Below are 20,441 nucleotides of genomic sequence, written 5' to 3'. Positions count from 1 at the left end.
GGCCTCTCTCAAGTAATCAAAAGGATCATCAGAATCCTGTAACTCCCCTTTTTCAACATCAGCAAACTGATACCTTTCTTCCACCAGAAGTCTCTGGGCTTCACGCCTTGACCTCTCCTTAGTAAAGGAAGCAGACGGACCCGGTACCGACTCCGCCGGAGCCGGCGTCGAACCCGAAGTCGGGGGAAGTAGAGGTCGAACAGAATCCTGCCTCGGAGTTGTGCGCACCGGCGTCGATGGAATCGGCGTCGACTGGTTCGGCGTCAAAGGCTTCTCTGGCGTCGGAAAATGCCATTGCGGTGTAAGAGCCGGCATAAAAGACATGAAGGGCGCAGGAGCATAAGCCTGAGGAACGCCCAAGTTAAATGCGATAGGACCCGTGGGACCAACAGGTGCACCAGAGGGGTACATCGCCCTGGAGTAAACTCCGAACATTGCATTCAGGAACTGGGATGGATCCTGACCAGGAGCCGGGAAGGCTGGATAAGGTCCACCTGGTTGCTCTCGAGGAGGTGGAATCGTCACAACGTCGACCTCCTCCTCGACCTGCGGCACTGGGGTCGACGTACCCGCTGGCACTTGCACCTCATCATCTCCAACCTCCTCCACCTCACCTTCATCGTCCCGACCAGAAGGATTAGACGGATTCGGAGAAGGGTTCGCTTGCTGCTTTGGTGACCCTGGCCTCAGTCGCAAACTGGAGTCCTTTCCTGAGTGATGACGTGACTCATGACCCCTCTTCTTATGCTTCTTCCTAGAAGACTTTGAAGCATGGGCAGATAACGACTCCAATCCCGACCTCGAACGAGACCTCGACCGTCGAGACCGAGAGATTTCGAAGACTTCTTTTCTTTTTTTTTCTTAAGCTTCGCGACGAGGAGCTTCGTCTCTCTCTCCCGAAGGGCCTTCGGAGTCATTTTCTTGCACGATTGGCAATCTTCGACGTCATGGTCGGAGCTTAGACACCAGACTCAGCATTCATGCGGGTCAGTTATGGACAGTCTTGCCACATTCCCCGCAAGCCTTAAAACCAGTCTTCTTCGAAGACATCTCGATAGAAGACGAAGATACAGTGAAAATAATCACGAAGTAACAAAGTTACTATAAAGCTACTGTACGATCCCAGAAAACCGTTAGCGTCGACGACACGGAAAAAAGAGAACTGATGTCATCACGCCGGCGTGGGCCTATTATGATGTCGGTGACGTCAGCGGAGTCGCGTGTGATGCCGTGCCTCTGTCACGTCGGCGCGAAGCTACAAAAAGAATTTCCGAATGCTGCTGACGCAGGGGGCTTTCACAAGGTGAGGAATCCACTGGCAGATGTATCTATCAGAAAGGGACATAATGTAGCACACTTCCTTCGCCAGCAGAATCTTGTGCTTTGCAGCGGAACGTCTCAGCACAACAAGGATGACTTTCAGACTAGAGCAAACGGTTCGATTATAAACGTAACCCCAGAAAAAGCTGAACATAGACAGCTGGGCACAGCTTTCCTAGTCAAGAAAGACCTATGTTCCTACACTGAAAGTGGCATTCTAACTTTAAGCATGTTACAGATTTTTTTTTAAATGTTCCAGTTGTTTACCTTATATAGTCAAATCAACACTTTTGGAGCCATAGCAATTATACAAGAAGAGACCCAACCAAAGTTAACGTGATTCGAATCCTCACTGTTTGGCTTAAGTTCTTCTTCGTGCATTCGGATTAGTTTTTCTTTGGTTCAGTTTTTTATCCAACCCCAAATAACAGCTGCTTGAGCGACATCTACCTCATCCTTTTTTGGCCGTGTACAATATTGTATCTTCTAGATTCACCCCAAACAATGAAAAAGATTATGTATTCCTAACTTGTTTGCATCATTTCAAGATTGATCTTACTAATACATTTAGCTGCCCAAACGCAGAGAATAAATTATATTCCATAATATAACAGGTGTAGTAGTGGAGCACGTTTTCATCCCTTAGGGGATCTTGGAGCTGAATGACAGGTGCTGATACCCACCTCAATAATATTTTATTAACCTGCAACCACAGGCTTCTGGAGTGGACGTATTAGACCAGTGAATCCCCAGACAGTTCTGTACATTTTTCATCACTATGTTTTCTAGGTGGATGTGGGAGGGCTGGTAGATGAGGCATTTTTATTTAGTGAGTATATTAAGGACAGGCATGGAGTTAATAAGCCACAAGGAACAAACATACAAAAAGTCCAAATTACTAATAAGAAAATATGTAAACCTCCCCTTAACAACCCATTGCTACTAAGGTGCAATTGTGACTTACTAGCCACCCATCGCTTTTTGTATACTTCAGTGTGACGGGTATATCCAGACAGGAGTTGTGTGCTAAATTGTGCCACTGGAACCCAGATACACCGGACTGAAAAAGCTCCAGTCAGGGTGAAACTGGGCTTGGGTTGCTTCTATGTCGGTCAGAGAGGGCCTGGCAGTTTAGGCTGTATTGTTCCTACTTGAGCAGGTAGGAAACAAGAGAGGAAGGGAAATCAACTCAGGAGCACTCTTACTCCACTCAATACTGTAATCATAACAACGAAAGAGTGTACCTTTCTGCAAAGAAGAACATGCATGTAAAAAAAACAACTAGGTTTTTAGAAAGCCCTCACTCACCAACTTAGTTGGTGACATGCTTCATCATCGGGCCCCACCAGGAGAAGCCGAATGCCACCTTGGTGTGCTTCAATGCCAGAATTACTGCGGAGCTGGTATCATGTGAGTTGTGATAGGTGAAAGTAAATTTAAAAATATCTAGACTGTCAAAAAAACTTTTATTAGTTTGCCAGTCAGACATGGATAAAAGAAGTGTGGGATAAAAAAAAGAATAAATTGTTCAGTTATATCCCTTTAGGGTGTTGTCAACATGTTTCTGCCTATGTGTGATTATTAATAAGGGTTTCATCAGGAACATAGTGTCCTTAGCAGGCCCAAAACGGATTTCCATATGGCTGCATCCAAATTGAGGTGGCCTGGTGTGCAAAATAAGATGGACTGGGATGCGGTCTAGAGTAAGTACCAGTAGCTAGGATTAATTAACCCCTTCCACGCGATGTTAATTCTCCCGCTGTGTGGGAGAATTAATGGGTGGGCAGGATTCGGATGGCCCCTGGCCGTCGTGCACGCATGCCCACCGTGGCGCGTGACAGCCAGGGTCCGTCGTGAGCACCGAAGGGGTTAAAGCATTCCACCGATCAAATGTTTGTCTACTTTATTATCCACATAGATAGCCATATTTTTATTGTCTGTTTGAGGTTTACGATAGGCACGCATGACATAAGGGAAGCGGGATAGGCGCATGAAGATTTTGATGTGCCTCAACTAAGCTTTATCTCAGGAAGTTAAGTCAAAATTCATTTTAGTTACTTAAAAACATTGCATAAGAGAAATAAAGCATTAAGTCCTTACAAAGTGATCAAATATTGTGTGAGCAGAAAGAAGTCATTTAAAATAAGGAATTCCAGTTCTTAGAATGCATCTAGGTATAAAATTGTGCAGCATTGGCGGGATAGCCCTTGGTGGTAGCTGCGGCAATGATTAACTTGACATTAAAATACAGTGAGGCCATGCATAAAAAGTAAAGCTCTGCTTGAATTTAAGATGTGCCTGTAGAGGGCGTGGAGTTGTTTAGGGTCAGAAACCCCTAAGTCAGCAATCTGACATATTTTTAGCCACCAGTCTCAGGAATTGTACTAGTCAGCAGTTCAGCTGCAGATCCTCTGGTGCAAAGCGGGCCTGTACGGCCTCTCTGACTCCAAACACAACTCTGCTTAAAATTAACTTTTAGGAGCTGCTGCCGTTCCTTCAAGAGTTCCTTGCAGCACATACAAGGTGCAGCAGATCTTTCTTGGGTGTGCCACATAAGCGGCAAGCAGTTCCTGCACTGTGCCTTTGCCAGTGCGGAAGGAGTTGAGCGCATTGTAGTAACCCCAGTCAATATTTCTAGAATTGGTCTTTAATGGTTTTTGAGTAGCTTAAGCATTTGAGGTGCCAGTGCGCTATAAGAGCTCAATGTCATCCAGCCATGAGTCCTTGCTTATGCAGCTTTGTCTTCAACCAGCGATAGGGGCTTTACTGATTTCCACACTAGCTTTTTTAATGGAGCACTGCTGATGGTTGATTTTCAAACGCTGTAGGAACCCTGTGTTGTACGGGCACTCATTGAGGTAAGTCATGGCTGGTGAGGAGGCTCTCTGTTGCAGTTCTTAACCATAGGTAGGGATTGAAGGTTCCTGGTGGAGCCTTCGGGATTTTGTCCCGGCTGATAATGAAGGCTCCTTTCCTTGCCATGGTCTGCCTTTGTTTCAAACTCCAGCCTGATCAGTGATGGCGAGGTGTGATTTGGTAGGCTGAAGAGGATTCTATATGCTCTTACTACGGTGCGGTCCAGAGTTTTAGCAGCCCAGCCGCTCTGTAGTTTACTGCTCTAAACTATCGTTGGTATAAGTTTGGCCTGGATTACTCCAACTAAGGAGAGTAATGTTGGACCTTTTAATTTTGACCTAAGGATCCTTAAAGTGAAACTTTTTCTTTTGATTGACTCTTTCTGGGCACAAAGTGACCTCCCCGGGCTATGATCACCCCTAAGTATTTGTATTCCGTTGCTGCTTCGACGCGTGTTATGCCCCAGAACCAGGCCAGTGGTTTCTTGTAGTTTTTGCCAATTGTCATGGTCCTTGTTTTCTCAAGATTGATGTTCAGGCCACTTGCTTCAGATTATTATTGTATTGAGACGAGGAGGTGCTGTGGGCCGACCTGTGTGTGGCTGACCAGACTATATCGTCTGCATATAGAAAGCTTGACAGTGCTAGGACTCCTAGTCTAGGGGAATGGGAATTACAGGCATTCATTGACGGTACAAAGTATTCCAAGAAGAGATTGAATAGGGTCGGGCCAAGACATCCCTGCTTGACCCCCTTGCTCGTCAGTATGCATCTTGATAAAAATGAGCTGCCACCGATCTTTACCTGTGCCAATGTACTTGTATGAAGGGTGGTGATTTACAGATTTAGCAGTCTGTGTAATCAATCAACGTGCCAATTTACTCCAGAGTCTGCCACGATTTGCGTAATCGAAGGTGGCTTTGTAGTCAATAAAGCATAGATGTAACATCATTCTTTTATGCTTCTGCTTTGTCAAGTAGCAGTGACCTAGCCAAGATGTTTGTTGTTGTGCCGGCTAACTTTGAGAACTATGTCTAATTGAGCGGTATGATTGATGTCTCATTGGAACACAAGAGTTTCTCTGAGTGTTCCTGCAAAGTATTTCACCTTATTGTCTAAGAGCGACTTAACGATAGTTTTTAAGCAGGGACTAGTTGCCGTTTTTAAATATCAGAGAGATTATTGAGCCCCTCCAGGAACATTAAATTGCAGCAATCTGCCTTATTTCGGAAAAGAGAGGCTTTAATGCTTCAGCTTAGAGTTCTGAATCCTGTTTGAATAATGCAAGGGGCCCCCTCTCTCACATCTTTGCCAAAGTGCCTTCTAACTGCTGGGATGTTGAGTGCTGGAGATGGTAGGAGTGTTGTGCTCACTTCTGTTGGAGGAATTGCCTTCATCTACTTGGACGGTGGGGACGTTTCCAATTTAATGTTTTTTTGGTTCTGGCCCAGTAGTTTGCGGGATGCAGTCTTGATGGAAGGGGTCCCCTAGGTATCTTACCCATTCAGAAATGTGGGAGGTAACACCCCCCTCGATGAGGTACAAGTGAGGTTGTTGAATGTGCCCCAAAATCTAGCACGATCTTTGCGCTTGAAATCAGAGTAGGGTTTTGCCCAGACCTGTTCTTCTCCTTGCCTGCTGGCAGCCAGCCCTTTACAATCTCTTTAGATGTAATTTTTGCTGTCACAGTAGTGTCCGAGAAGCGTTGTCAGATGGGTTGTGGTGAAGAGAACTTTCCATGCGATTAATAATTCTTTTGGCCTTCTTGATTTGGACCCATTGCGTTTTTGGGATGGGCCTCGCCCAGTTGTTGTTTTGGTGCACCTTTGGTTTTAGTGGAACAGCAAAAGTCTCTGCCATGTTGGTGGTGAAAGACTCCCATTTCTCTATTTCACTTGCTCCAGACAATGCCTTGAGGAGAGATGTGACGGACTGCGAAAGATGCCCCATTGTTGCCTGTGCAAATCTGATCTTCTTGTAGCAGATAGCAGAGATTGACTCAGGTGCAGCCTGTGACCGTTCAAAGATGGGCATAGTTATTTTTATTGAAAGCTCTTGGTGTCGGTGGGGACTATCGTCTTGGTCTCCCAAGTGGAATGAAATGACCTGTTTGAACAGGGAAAGGGAGACAAAGTGGAATCTATTGTTGTGCTTGTAGTTGAAAAGTAGTAGGTGGCTGCCAAAGGGTTGTCTTCAGCGAACCTCCCATTGGTGGCCCTTAGGATAAGATGCTCAAGGTCCTTCAATAAGCGCTGGCCTGTTCTGGTTAGACGACCCTGTTTGCAGATGGGTTACCCCTGCCCTCTTATAGCAGATGTGCAGGATAGTCAGGTTTGTGAAAGGGGATAATGGTTATTCCTTAGTTCCCAAAGAAGGAGCTTTCCGCAAGACTTTAAATGCAGTGTTAGATGTTCTCCAAATAGTCTTTTTGAGTCCCCAGTGGGGTATTGCAGCAGATAAATTCTATTGAACCCAAGTCTGTTAAGGACAGATCTGTCCAAGACAGAATATTTGCTAGCAGCCCGACTATATTTCCTCGATTTAGGACGTAGTGCGATCCTCTGGATTTATATTCTGGACTGAAATAAGTTAGTGTCCCATTGTGAATTTGCTGCCACGAGTGTCTGGTGTGTCACGAATTCAGAAGAGCAACAGGTTGAGTATTAGTTTCCAGGCAGTGCTTTGGTCCTTACCCCTGACCTTTCTTTGCCGAATAGGTCAACGTCATGAATCCCGCTTTGGTCAGACGAGTTGTGCCTCCCAAGGCACAGTGCCACATCCATGCCCATCAGGAAGAGATTGGGCTGCCTCATCTGACCTTCGCTGTCTGATCAGTGGTTTGGTGAGTGTAGTAGGAACTGTGGTGTTTTCTTGGTGGTTATCCCTCTTGATGGTGGGGTCCAAACCAGTCTGACTGTCACCATTAACTGGTGCTACCTGAGGGCCCAGGTTGATTGGATGTAGTTAGGCCGCAAGCTTGTTGGAAGTGGTCTGTTCCGGCGCATGTCCTGCAGGTGCTTATTTCAGAGTTCTCTCTATTTTTGGTTCTTTGCTGTTGAGTTTAGTTGGAGCATTGGTTGAGTTTGAGCCCCCTCCTCGACAGTCCCCGGGGTGGCTTGGCATAGAGTTCCTGTGATGGGCTGATGGTCATAACAGATTCAGGTGGTTGTTCATTCCCATCAATGGATGTGGTTGCAGTTTGACCTGAAGTTAACCTAAAAAGAGGAGTAGATGCCTGCCTGGTTTAAGACAGACTTACTTTTCCAGCCTTTCCTACTTTGGGCCCTTCTTTGCCTTGCATTTGTTCTTGGTTCTGTGGAAGCTGGTCCCGTCCATTTTGGCCCTGGTCTGGAGACATCGGGTTGTCCAAATGCTTTATAGTTAGTGGCTCATTTGTTTTGCAGTTCTTACTCCTGATGCTGGTGTCTCTTCTGGACCTTAAATTAGGTGGTTCTATGTTCCAGTTTTGAGTCCACTGAGGGGAGCGGGCAGAGACTAGCTCTGGATCATGTTTGTAAGCTGCGTTGACCTCTGATGCGATCAACTAGGCTGTGTGCCCAGTTTGTGCAGTGTAGGCATAGTATGGTCCGGAAGTCCTAGGGCCATGGTGGAGATCTGGTCGGTCCCTAACCTAGTCTGCATTTAGCAGATTTTGTCTGAGGACGGTCTTCCTCCATGTGACTTCCACTTTCTAGTGGTTGAGGGGGTGATTGCAAGCCCTGAATCCCTGTGACACATGAAAAGAGCAGATCCTGTGTCCTTTAAGAAGCAGAATTTAGTATACATTTTTGGTTGGAAGAGAGTTGTGCAGCATTTTTGGAGTTGTCTTTTCTCTCTTCTGCAGTGCCGCTTAGTGGGTCTCCTTTGTCGGAGTAGATTTCTATGAGAGAAAGATCTGGTTGGAGATCGGATTGAGTTTGTGCAGAAAGTTTTGTTGGTTGTTGCTTCCTTTATTTCCTTTTGCACTTTCTCCCTCCCCCTGCCTGTCTTTTAACTAATTGCTGCGTGGAAAATGAGGTTTAATTTTCTCTCTCTTAATAGAGAGAACGGTTTTTGTCAAGTCAGATGTCAGTTATTTTTCTCTAACACATAACATTTAAATAAATAGCCTGTAAATTAATATAACAAATATTTTACAATATATCAGGAATTACAAAAGCAAATGTTTTTGTAATTAAGAAGTGTGATGCAAACAAAGAGCTAAATAGGAGCAAAACAAACCAGAACACTTTACTTGGTGATGTGCAAATGAGAAATATTTGCAGAAACTATTTCCAAACATTATTGTTTGTATACTATATTATTTTATCAGTAAGGCTGCATGTCAATTGGAAAGTTGGTGGCCATTCCAATGTAAAATCTGTTTACAAATAGTGTGCTACCACTGCATGCTTTAGTTATGCATTTATTAAACGTGATTTGAGAAACATTCCTGCCCCTGCCCTGATGACAATGCTGTTAATGAACTACAATCAAGTAAGGGGTCATGTGTATCCTATATGCTGCTATATTTGTATTATATATGGAAAAAAAAGTTATCTATTAAATCAAACAAAAGAGTTTTGTACAACAGACATGCAGAACTTATAGATTTGGAGGTGCTCTCGAATGTGATAATGAAGAAAATGGCGGCTCAATTAATTAAAATATTTGCCCACAATCACATCATTTGAAACCAGTTTATGGGTCAAGAGCATTACAAGTAGGTCAAGTAGATTTTTTTTTAAGTCAAGTCACTAGCCCTGCAGGTCTAGTTACATTTTTATAATTTTTCGAGGACTGTTGTATACAATAATTTACTATCTGCACTACCAGTTCTGTCAAGATTGCATTTCAACAGAGCATGAGTGGAGTATTTACAGTTTTGGCTTCTCCCCTCCAGAATGCTCAGGACAAACCGTATTCTTTGCAATGACCAAAACATGACTTCACATAAACACACTAGTCTTCGACACAGAGCCCTTTACTTTTAGTCCATATTAATTTCAATTCTAAGTAAGACTTCCGTGTTGAGATATTTAGATTTTTACAAAATGATTGGAATGAAAAAAGCTATTTAATATAGAGGGCTGGGCCAAAAAAAAACAACAACAAAAAACAGCATGTACCCACACCCCTTCCAAGTTACCTTTTTCTCATAACTTTCCCTAATCTATTAGCTAAACATGTACTCCACAGTCTAAACATGTACTTCGGAGCACACCCAAACCTAAATGCATGTAAATAGATGCCAACTGTAATAGACATACTATTTGAACAGGAATAGGCTAATTTTGAAATTCACAATCAGAAACCTGAAACTAGATAGAGTACGCTTTTTGCTCTTCAGAAATTAATAAAATTGAGAATGAACCTACTAATCAGAAATGGGTTTAAAGTTTAATGGTAGTTAATAAATGACATCATAGTGGGCAAACTAACCTGAAACGATACTCTGACTTAAACAATATAGCAAGCAACCACACTTCTGAAACCACTTTAGTGTCAATCAATGGCTGACAGCTGCCTGGAGAAATGATCACTTCCATTTACCAAAACAGTGAAACTGCTATGAATGAAATCAGTACTGATATGGGATTTTAGAACACGTATACTTAAGACATACATGCGTCAAACAACTAGACCTTGCTAATAACTACTGAATAATAAAATAGAAGCTTTGTAGACATTTCCAGACAAATAGGTGCACTCCAATTTCCGAAATCTTCAGCCCCATCCGAAGCCAGCACTCGACTCAAAACCAATCTAGCGCAGGAAAACTTAGAACTGGAACTTTCAAGTGTTTCAGATTAAATAACTGCCACATGTTAAAGAACAATCTAAGCAGGTCGTTGCTGGCAGGCAATGCACAAATCAAAGAAAACTAGTCTGGCCAGCACGTTCCATCTCATATACCACAAGTAAGTTGTGATAGTGCAGCATAAATTAGCTTACAAAGAAGACCCTAGCTTTAGGTCATATTCAAGGGAAACTTGAAGGACAAAGAATTCATTCCCTGCCCTAAGGAGTTGGTTTAGTTAAGAGGCTTAAAGTACTAAGCACCAGTAGCCCAACCTATTTACACGTCCCTACTTTAGGATATTATGAGCTTACTGAAAAGCAGCAACACTGCTGTTCTGAGAAGATGTGGCCTAATAATTCTGGGCAAATAATTTAAGAATAAAAAATGTGTAATGTAATCCGGTGCTCCTAGACAGCACTAATGTTTTTGGGCCAAGTTCGCATCATATGAATCTATCAAAAAATGTTTGGACCACTCGTAGGCATGCAGAGCATGAACCGCAGGTAAGAGTTACCAAGTGAACATAAATGAAAGTCGTAATTGTAACTGGGGGTGACAATATGTGTGATGAATCACTACTCAAACACTCACCACAGTAAATCAGGTCGCAGATCACCTACAATGACAAATATTTTCTGAAAATCGAACATGACCTGGGGCACAAAAAAAGTTGAATATAACAATGTTACCAGAATTCAGTCAGGCTCCCAAAAGCAACACTGCAGAAAGATCCAAATACTGCTCCTACCACAAGCCATTCGTCAAACTGATTTTAAATATATATCAAATGTACTTAAGAAGTAAAAGTTGCTTCATGCTTAGAGCAGACAAAAGCATGGGTCAGTCATTAATACATCACAAATGTTTACTAACAATTGTGAGAATACTTACAACTGGTAAAGGTCAGTAAAAGCTGCAGTCTAAAGCATATTAAGTCCCATCTGAGGGGACAACATTGGCCGAGTAGAGAAAATCTTGCACTGAATAGACTTGCAGAGAACAAATTATTGAGCACTCGCAAAGCCAACAGGTTTGGCCCATCAAGTTAGTGTGATGCTAATTTACCTTTTTGCAAGCGTGTGCGACAAACATAAACAAGGTGCTTAAAAGTGGCAACCATCTTTGTGCAATAAAAAATATCTAGTAATTCAAAGATACATTAACCATCACAAAAATCTGCAGGCAGGTGGTGTCCTTTGAACGGATATAATAAAAAACATTTTTTGGATTTTTTTTTTTAGTTTAGCCCGCTTCAAAAATGATGCGGGAGCCTTTTCTTTAAGTACCAGTGATTTTTATAGCTCAACTCCCCCCCTCCCCCCAACCCCCATTAAAAAAAAAAGTATAATAAACAACTCTTGTAAAACAACTAAAGCAGGATGTACTACAAACTGAACAAGCACTGGCAACGTCATCAGGTCTGACTTGCGTTTGGAGGCCTGAGAAAACATTTTTTAAAACCTACTAGAATGAACAAACAAAATAAATCATGATTACTTTCTGGATAAAATGCATCAATGAAAATGTATTTAATGTGCAATAACTCAATGTAGTTTTTGAGATGTAAAATAGCCCATGGTGCATTATAATAGTAGCACTCCAAAGGAGTCGGAGTGATGCACCAAGTAGACCAATGCATTAGATTAGAAAGCAACGCTCCTCTTGCGGGAGCCAAAATTCACTTTATGTATGTTTAAAAATATTGGCGGTAATACGTAATGACACAAATGAGCTGTAAACCCAGATTAAAGAAATGGCATACCATAGCCATTTAGGGGATATAACTGGATGTGGCCCAAAATCACAGTCACATTAATCAAAGCTTTTTAACATAAGCCAACCTGGGAAGCGTATCACCCAACAAAACTAGATTTTGAATAGAAACAAAAAACAACCATTTTTATCAACTGAGAATTTTTTTTGCTTTTTATGAATATAAATGTCCACAGCAAATGAACACGAGGTCAACTGGTCAGTCAGGAAGGCTCAAGGTGGCACAGACACCATATTTACTCATCTAGTTGTGGCCAATCATATTTAGAAATGCCCAATGCAAGAGGGAGATTGTCAAGCATTTCATAGTGGTTGCAACAGCCTAACTGAAGTAGGCCATTGCTGTTAAGCCACTGGCCCCCCAAGGACCAAAGGTCCATCCATCATTGAAATTAGCTGGTTTCACCACGTCTAAATGTAGTGGAACCTCTGAAGGTGAGCAGACTGGGTACAGGCTGATGTTTGGCAGAATTAATATAGCTCCAAGACACCCACCACAAAAAGCTTTACAGCATAGGCTTCGGGCGCATCAATGTATTTGCTTCTTTTTTATTGCTATGCCAACTAAATAACAAAACGAACAACAAATCTAGACGTATTAGGCACTTTCGACCAGCAAGAAGCTCAGAGAACAGTGCTATCAATCTTGCAGTGGTTGCACTACATCTTCTGTCTGAAATGATAACATGCAGCCGAGCAGGACCAAAACAGAGCTGCAAGTTAAAGTAATTAATATTTGTGACATTTGGTGCTTTAAAAAAAAAAAAAATATGAGTCACACACACACAAACATGGTTCATTGTCAAAACAGGGGAGAGCAAATTCAACTAAGAGGTCAGGGCATCACACACCTATACAATTATTGGGTAGGGTTTCTACCTTTCACTATAACTGAAATGTGGCCTGTTTAAAACACATCGAGAAGATAAAATGGGAAAGACCAATTTTGGTGGGAATACCTTCGAAGCGATATTGCTCTATCCCAGTGACCTACTTTGGAAGGAAATGGCAATGTACATCAGTACCTAAATTATCTAACACCAACATGAAGTAAATAAGTTTTACTTGAATTATACTTTGATTTGTTCGGGTTTTGCCACTCTCTTCCAGCAAATTCATGGCGAGGACCCAGGCTGCACCTAGCTGTGTGACTATATAATCCAGTCAAAATAAGGTACGATAATTGGAATACATACACTTACATCTGACCTGAGATGCCCTATTACTTCAACACCATCCGGCATCATTGTTAATAATACCATTTAAACTTCTTGGCATGCTAAAGTAGGCCTGATACATTTGAGTTTGACAGCTGCTTTTGTGCCTCTAGATTGAAATTCATAAAAGTACGTATGAGAAATCCGACAGGGCTTGCTATTTAGAGTTAACTCTTGGACTAATCACTTGCCGTTTGGCAGGGCAAAAACGTCGCAGCACACCTGAGAAAGAACGACAGTGATTTGTTTACCTCAAATAAATGGCCTGGAATATTCAAAGCGGAGAAGCAGCCTCTGATCTGCAGTAAGAAGGGATGCCCCTTCACCAAACCATCCGGACTGATAATCTGGGTTCATAACACAAGCGAATTCAGTACAGAGCTAAATTACGCTCTAAAGACACCTGCATTATCAGAAAATGGAACAGATTTTTATTTTTTAACAGCAGCCCTACTCTGGTCTGTCCAGGAGGAACGGTAGATCTGCAGATTAGAGGGTGTTCTTATAAGGCCCGTTCTAATGACTTGCTCAGCAATCCCATCTACAAAGCAATAATCAAGGGAAGGTATCATTCTGAGTGGAGCCCAGCCTTACCCACATCTTAACGCTTCTATTAATTAAACAAGATTTCTGTTCGAATAAAATCATGAATGCATGTCCCCTCAACCATTCCTCACCCGAACCCTACATCAACCTCACCTTCCTTAGCTATACCCAGCTACTCACGATTAGTATTTAAATTGTAGAATGTGTTCAGACTCACGTTGCTATGTAACCTGTTAATCGCAACTTTACTTCAATATATGTATTTCAGGTTTCTGCAACCCTGACTACCACTTGTAATGTCACACAACTGAAAGACTGTGGCTACATTTTCCACACGCACAATTTGCATTCCTTTAATCAAGTGATGCTTGAAAAAAAATGTGGTGCAGGTTTAGTGTTATCTGACACTCCATGAACTTTAGTTTTTGGTCGGAACAAACCAAATTCAACTGATCAGGAATGCGCACACACTACATTATTTAAAGCTGGCTTTCGAAATCCAGGGTCTTTACACTTGACAGGAATTGCAATTGTTTGAAGAAGAAATACAATAAATACAACGGTTCAGCCTCACAACCTAGACTCCTTCAAGGCTTTGGAAGTATATATACAAATCATGTGAACCGTTTCCTTATGTAATACACACACACATATATACACACAAAGTCGAAGGCCAAGGGGGCTCACCTGTGTGATCTACTGGCCCATGACAATGTTTGTGTCAGTGCTATACATCATGAAGTGTATCTGTCATGACGTCAAGAAGATGCACCATTCAGAAGACTAGCACGCATCATACATCCACACACCTACTGAATGACATGGCGGACATCTTTTTTTTTATTTTCTAATTTCAGATGACAAATGCAACTTGGATATAAAAAAGAATTCACTTGTGTGTGTATATATATATATATATATATATATATATATAATCAAGAGAGGTGGAATAAACATCAAAGGAGGGGACGAAGAGAGCAGGTTGGAGAGGATATGGCGAGAGTTAGGGCAAAATGATTGCACAGGAAAAGATAGAAGGGAGCAAGGCTTAATATGCGGGCGAGGTAGAGAATCGAAAGGAAAAACAGTGTGTGATGGAAAGGCGAAGTGGAGGCAGAAAGCAACAAAGAGCATGGGGGTGTGCAGCTGGGTGGGAGGAGAAGCACACGCAAAACCTAGAACATGTGCACACTCATGGAATTCTAAAAGACGAAAAAGAGCAGTTCCCTAAGTGTGAGCAGTGGAGGGATACAATCCAGCCAAACAATCATAAAGCCCATAAAGAGGCTATCCTACAGGGTAGGAACATACAAGAAGATAAAGGCAAGGCATTAATTAAGAGGTAAGCGAATGAGAGTGGCAATATAGTCAACAAATGGCAAGAAGCAGTGGGCTCTAAGCCATCTGTAAGTTTCTGGTACGGTCCACAAGAGGCTATCTGGTAGGCGACACCTAAAAATTTGAAAAAAAAACTAGGGTACATAATACTAGAAAAGTTTGCTTATTTCACGTGCCAGGTAAGCCTTACATCAGAATTATAGACATCTCTGATCAACACAACAACACTAGTTGTGACATGACCATGTAATGTAACAACATAGAAGACAGGAAAAAAAGACCACGTTAAAATTAATTGCATACAAAATGTTGTGGCCTTGAAGAAGTCCTGATAATTGGTTGGACAAAATGTCTGTCAACTGTATTCTCTATGGGGAGAGCTAAACTGGCTGTGAAGTGAAAAGAATCCCAGCGTTGCTTGCCCAGAAATGCAGGAAGAACTCCCTCAATAATGTACTCTATGATCTGGCTTACATGGCTTAAAGCAGTATTAGTGGTACTTAGAACGTTTTGTGCTAATCCACTGCTGCCTTGCAACAATCCAGATAGCTTTTAGACTGGTATTTTATTTTTCTGTGAACACCATCCGTTTTTCTCTGACTTCAGGTGCGTCTTGCTACGGAGGTAACAAGTGATAATACCCAAAGTCTCATTTAGTTTGAGCAACAAATAAAATAACTGCACATGTATTTATTCTACTTAGTTAAAGTTATTGGATCACGGAAATTAGGTACAACAGCATATAATATGGAAATACTATTAAGATTAAAGCCAGGTTGGTGTAAAATGTTTTGCAGATAAATGTCAAAAAAGTGATAAATATGATGTGCACAAGTTATTTTGTTCTGTGTCGGGAAACTGGAAAAGAAACTGTGCAACCATAAGATGCAACACAATTAGAGAATTACTCCCGAGTCAGCATTCCGTTCTAAAAGAGGACAGTAGGGTCAAAATGTCACCTCTCACACCAGTCTTTCATTCTGCAAAAAACAAATTGAGTAAAGCAGATGGTTCTTTTCGTTAAAAATCCCAAATGTTAATCGTGGCATTGGTGGTGAACATACCATACTTTGAAAGAGGAACTCTAGCAAGATGTGCTACATTGAAATTGTAGCTCTGTATTTGAGTACTTGATGTCACAGTCCCTATATACAGAAAAACGTAACGCGGGGGAAATGTGTTCATGGCACCGGTCCTAACTAGTCTGTCAGATGCGGTCAATCAGTCAGGGCTTCGAGCTCCGCTGTGCACTCGACACCCAGGGCCACAGGTTTATTGGCATGTATTATTTATACATTGCTATTTCAATTTACCCATATTTATTTTGTGAATAAAATCGGCATGCAACAGGTTTATTTACAAATTCATTTAATGTACAAATATACCCGTGCGCATGGAAGCCTGAAGGGTTTCGGCTGTAAGAAACCATACCTTATATTCACTCATGTGCAATACACCTGGATAAACAGTCAGCATTGTACTAAAGAACATACATGCACATCAACAGTTTAAAGCTTAATTACGAAAGCTCGTTATTTATTTAATCTCTCCTTCCTATATTCTGCGTAGGTAAATGTAAATGTAGTTGAGCTTATATAGCGCACAGCTACCCGCAGTGGGTGTCCCGGCGCTTGCTTAGGGAACCCGTCCTGATATTCCCCTGTGTGATAGCCCCAGCGGGTATCCACAAGGTGAAAGTCAGGCATCCCGCCGCGAGGGGCCGTTGTGGAGATTAAGCAAGCTATTGCCCAGAGTCGCAGAGTGTGAGAGTCGCAGAGTGTGAACCCATGAGTCGAGAAGGCACCGGAGCGAGAATTATCGAGTCCGTGGAATTTTTAGCCCAAGACCCGCCGGGGTGGGGAATTGAACCCTGGTCCAGGACCGATCTCAGCTTCCGGGTCTGCCGCCTCTAACCCCTGAGCCAGGTACCGGCCTCACACTTTATTACGGTCTATTTCTGTCTTTTTGTCCCTATTTAAACTTCTAGACAGACAGAACTTGATGGCTTTTTGTGTGCACGTTCAGAAAAAAAAATGGAAGCCTTATATATTTTCAACGACGTGCTCAAAAATTAAACGTCAATTATTTAACTTCGAATATTCTCTTGTTTGACTTCAAGTGTCAGTAATGTGCACCTCGACAACAACTACAATTTTTGGAAAAAGTAAAAATGCCACTATGCATGTACCGCAATCGGATTTCAATAGATTTGTTTATAAAGCCATCGTCAACATAGTGATGTCGCATTTTTATTATGCTATTCGTTTCTTTTTAATTGCAGATTATAGCACAACACAGTTTTGAGCACTTGTGCTAGATCACCAATTACGGATGCATGCCTAAATAAATATGAACATAAACTAAGTAAAACAGGCAATGCAAGTTAGGGTTACCAACCGTCCTCAGGTGACCCGGCTGAAGACCTTAAGCCTGGCCATAACGTCTCCAGACAAGCAATAGAATTAGCTTGGACTGCACTTGTGTGTGTCTGACCACGACTTGAACTTTTTAGAGCGTGTGTCTATAAACAGAGCTATATAACAACCACCCTCCTGCTGCACTCGTGGTCTTTCCTTTGACAAACCTATCGCATAACTGCAATCACGAGATGTAAACTAAATTTGCATATTGGAGGTTTGTTTAAAAAAAAAAGTAAACAGAAGAATGAAAGCTGTCTGTTGCACTGTTAAATAGCTAAGAGTGTTGATGCAACATTCTCGTTCTATGGAATGTGTAGTTTTGAAGGGCTGGCCAGTTGGCTGGTGACCCTTTGTTGGATACTACTAAATAAATTTCCTTAGCAACTTTTCACACCTTGTCTGCGTGGAGATTGTTCACGGTCACTAATAAAGAAGTTATGAAGCAATGTAAGACCAATTTGATCGCGGTTAACTTATGTCACTGAGTGTCAACAAAGATAGGTCATTGAGTGTCAACAAACTATTACATTATTTATAGCAAGCAATCGTGTGGTAGGTTTCAACTGGCTCACTGTACATTTAGATCAGTTCTGAATTTCAAACACGTGATTTACTGGGTAGTGTAATTGCAAGAAAACCTACGATTAAATTGGAAAATAGTAATGGGTAGTCTAAAGTAATGAAATATTAAATGTAATTCTTCTATTACTGGTGGACTCCACCAACAGGCTGAGTAGCAGTAGATGTATCAGGTGGCGCGCTTCTCGAGAAGACTTGACACTTAACAGACAGCTTTCCCATATGACACAACGAGATGCCACCAAAGTTGAACAGATGAGATTTCAACGCATCCAACCGGGTGGAGAGCTGTCTGGCGGCATTTCCAAACGTTGCCAAAACGCCGGTTAAAAGGGTATACAGGGAGGATATTGCCATGACTTCAGCTGATACACAATCCACAGATAGCGGCCTATCAGGAGGTGCAGGTGCCCGTGTGAGTAAACACAAGTGCCTTGTGTGCGCGCAACCTTTGTTATGTCAGTGATGGGGAGGCGGGGTGGCAGTCGGCTCCGGGCCCGCCTGCTGCCCTAAAGTATGCCCCCGCCCAACCGGGAGGCCTGGTTTATTTCTATGTAAGAAATGGGCGCGCTCTCGCCTCCCCCCGCCCGGTGCCTTTAACCCACTTTCCCGTCTGGCCGACCAGTACCCCTAGTCCCAAGGGAAAGGCATGGGTACAACTAGCTCTTTCAAGCCAGTAGAACCTCTCCAGCTATCCAACGGACGCCACCCCCTCCCTTACCTTCATTCGCAAGGTCCGCCATTTTACTCCCTTCGGGATTCCCACAAAGCACCGCGGTATTCCGCTTGCTAAGCCAGTACTGAGAAGCCGCCGAGGCCGCCGGAGGCGCGTGCGCACTACGCTCAGCGTCCTCCTTTACCCCTGCCGGAGACGTTAGGACGGATCTTGCGCGAGCCAGTTTTTCCCTGGGCTCGCCTCGCGCCAGTAAATTCGGTGGCCATGTTGGAGGGACAGTCTCGTTCCTGTTGATGCACAGTTCAGCGCTGGAGTGCGCAATAAACAATAACACTGGAATACAGAATCGTGGCTGTCTGACATTATAGCACATGATCTAGGTTATCGTTTGAAAGCTAACAGTTAATGTGCAACAATGTATTGTAAAATAAACTGTTGAACTTTTGCATCACAAAGTAACAATGACCAGGTATTCGGTACACATAAATTTAAAGCGACATTTTTATTGAACCATTAATATTTCCCATGCCGTTCCTCTTACTTTCAGTGGCGACGTTTTCATGTTCATAATATGGCGGAAGAACAACAATTGCTTACATAAGGCTAAGGGAATTTGTGACTTGCAGTCTTTTCTCCTAGGGAATAAAAGCTAACTATGTGTTCAAGGAATTGCATTAATTGGAGATTTGACAGATGCTGGAGCTCTCCTTTTTTGTGTAAAATTCCACCACTTCTAGCGTTTGAGTGGAAAAGGTGACATATTGTGGGACTTGTTGATTTGCTGTTTACCATACATGGCAACATTTTAGAAGAGCAAAGTGGAACATTTCAAAAATATAAACGGGAAAATGTATTTCCCCCATTGACTTCTATTGAAATAGAGGGAATTGCAGGTGGGACACAGACAAAATACTTTTTTGGCTTCAGAATGCGTGAGTGTGGGTCCTGCCTGAATCAGGTCTATTGGCATTTATGTGTTAACTTTGCAAGTATTGTCTCAGAAACATAGCAACTCTCTAACATGCTATTCCCACATCTCACCGCGCCTCAACACACTCCATTGACTCCCAGTCCAGGAAAAATGCAAATTCAAGCTGACTATGCATGCCTATAAGCCCTCCACAAAATCATACCAGCATATCTAAACCACCACCTCAACTTCTACCAAACCACAAGACACCTTTGGTCAGCCTCCCAGGTTACCGCATACATCTCTCGGATCAAGAAGACCAGATGCAGGGGACAATTCTTCTCATACATCGCAGCCAAAGCCAGGAGCAACACCCTGAAACACCTCAGAACCGCTCCCTCCCTCATGGACTTCTGAAAGAAGCTCAGGACCTGCATTTCCAAACAAAAACAAGCATGATTCCATCTGTCCAACTTTTTCTGTCCCTTGCCCTACTCAGCGCCTGGATAACCTCGCTGGTGATTCGCTGCGCTTTGCAAATCCACATAACATAACATTGATAAAAAAAGTAATTAGTGGCAGAAAAATTGAATGTGTGTATATGCAATCCATCAATTTCTACCAAGTTCTCACTGCATTTATGTGTGACATTTCCATGTTTTTCAGTACTATCATGGCAAACATTTTAATGTTTTCTGTGTGACATGTTATGGTTGCCACCTTTGTTTGCTGGCCTACATACACAAACACTGGCCAGGTTGGTAAATCCAGACAAAGTGGCAACTCTAGTAAGACATTGTGCAACAACACTTTATAGAGGTTAGAGTTAAAAGAAAGATCTTCCAGGAGTCATTCTGAAGTAGTCAATTACTTCATTTGTTGAAATTTTTTATTAGCATTTTAGAATCATTAAACAAAAACAAGAAAACTCAGTCAGTGAAATGTACTTTATTCGGTTTATGTACAAACCATAAAAGCATGCTAAAAGACACATAGTGTCAAGAAAATATAAAACCATGATGTAC

The 20,441-nt window shown here is 42.4% G+C and overlaps 1 protein-coding gene across 2 annotated transcripts in view; it reads right to left on the bottom strand.

Moving 5' to 3' along the window:
• The window catches only part of RANBP3 (RAN binding protein 3), a 387,515-nt gene extending 368,879 nt beyond the window's left edge, over positions 1-18,636 (bottom strand). For both annotated transcript variants that reach the window (XR_015302612.1, XM_086947244.1), the window contains exon 1: positions 18,552-18,636. Coding sequence is in view for 1 of the 2 variants with exons in the window: in XM_086947244.1 (XP_086803370.1) it covers positions 18,552-18,573 (22 nt within the window). In the remaining variant the exon portion in view is untranslated. The remainder of the gene's footprint in view (positions 1-18,551) is intronic.
• Positions 18,637-20,441: the final 1,805 nt, after the last annotated feature.

The sequence above is a fragment of the Lissotriton vulgaris genome, chromosome 12 (assembly GCF_964263255.1).
Source record: "Lissotriton vulgaris chromosome 12, aLisVul1.2, whole genome shotgun sequence".
Taxonomy (NCBI): Eukaryota; Metazoa; Chordata; class Amphibia; order Caudata; family Salamandridae; genus Lissotriton; species Lissotriton vulgaris.
The sequence above is the reverse complement of the archived record's forward strand: the minus strand, read 5'-3'. Positions and strand labels throughout refer to the sequence as shown.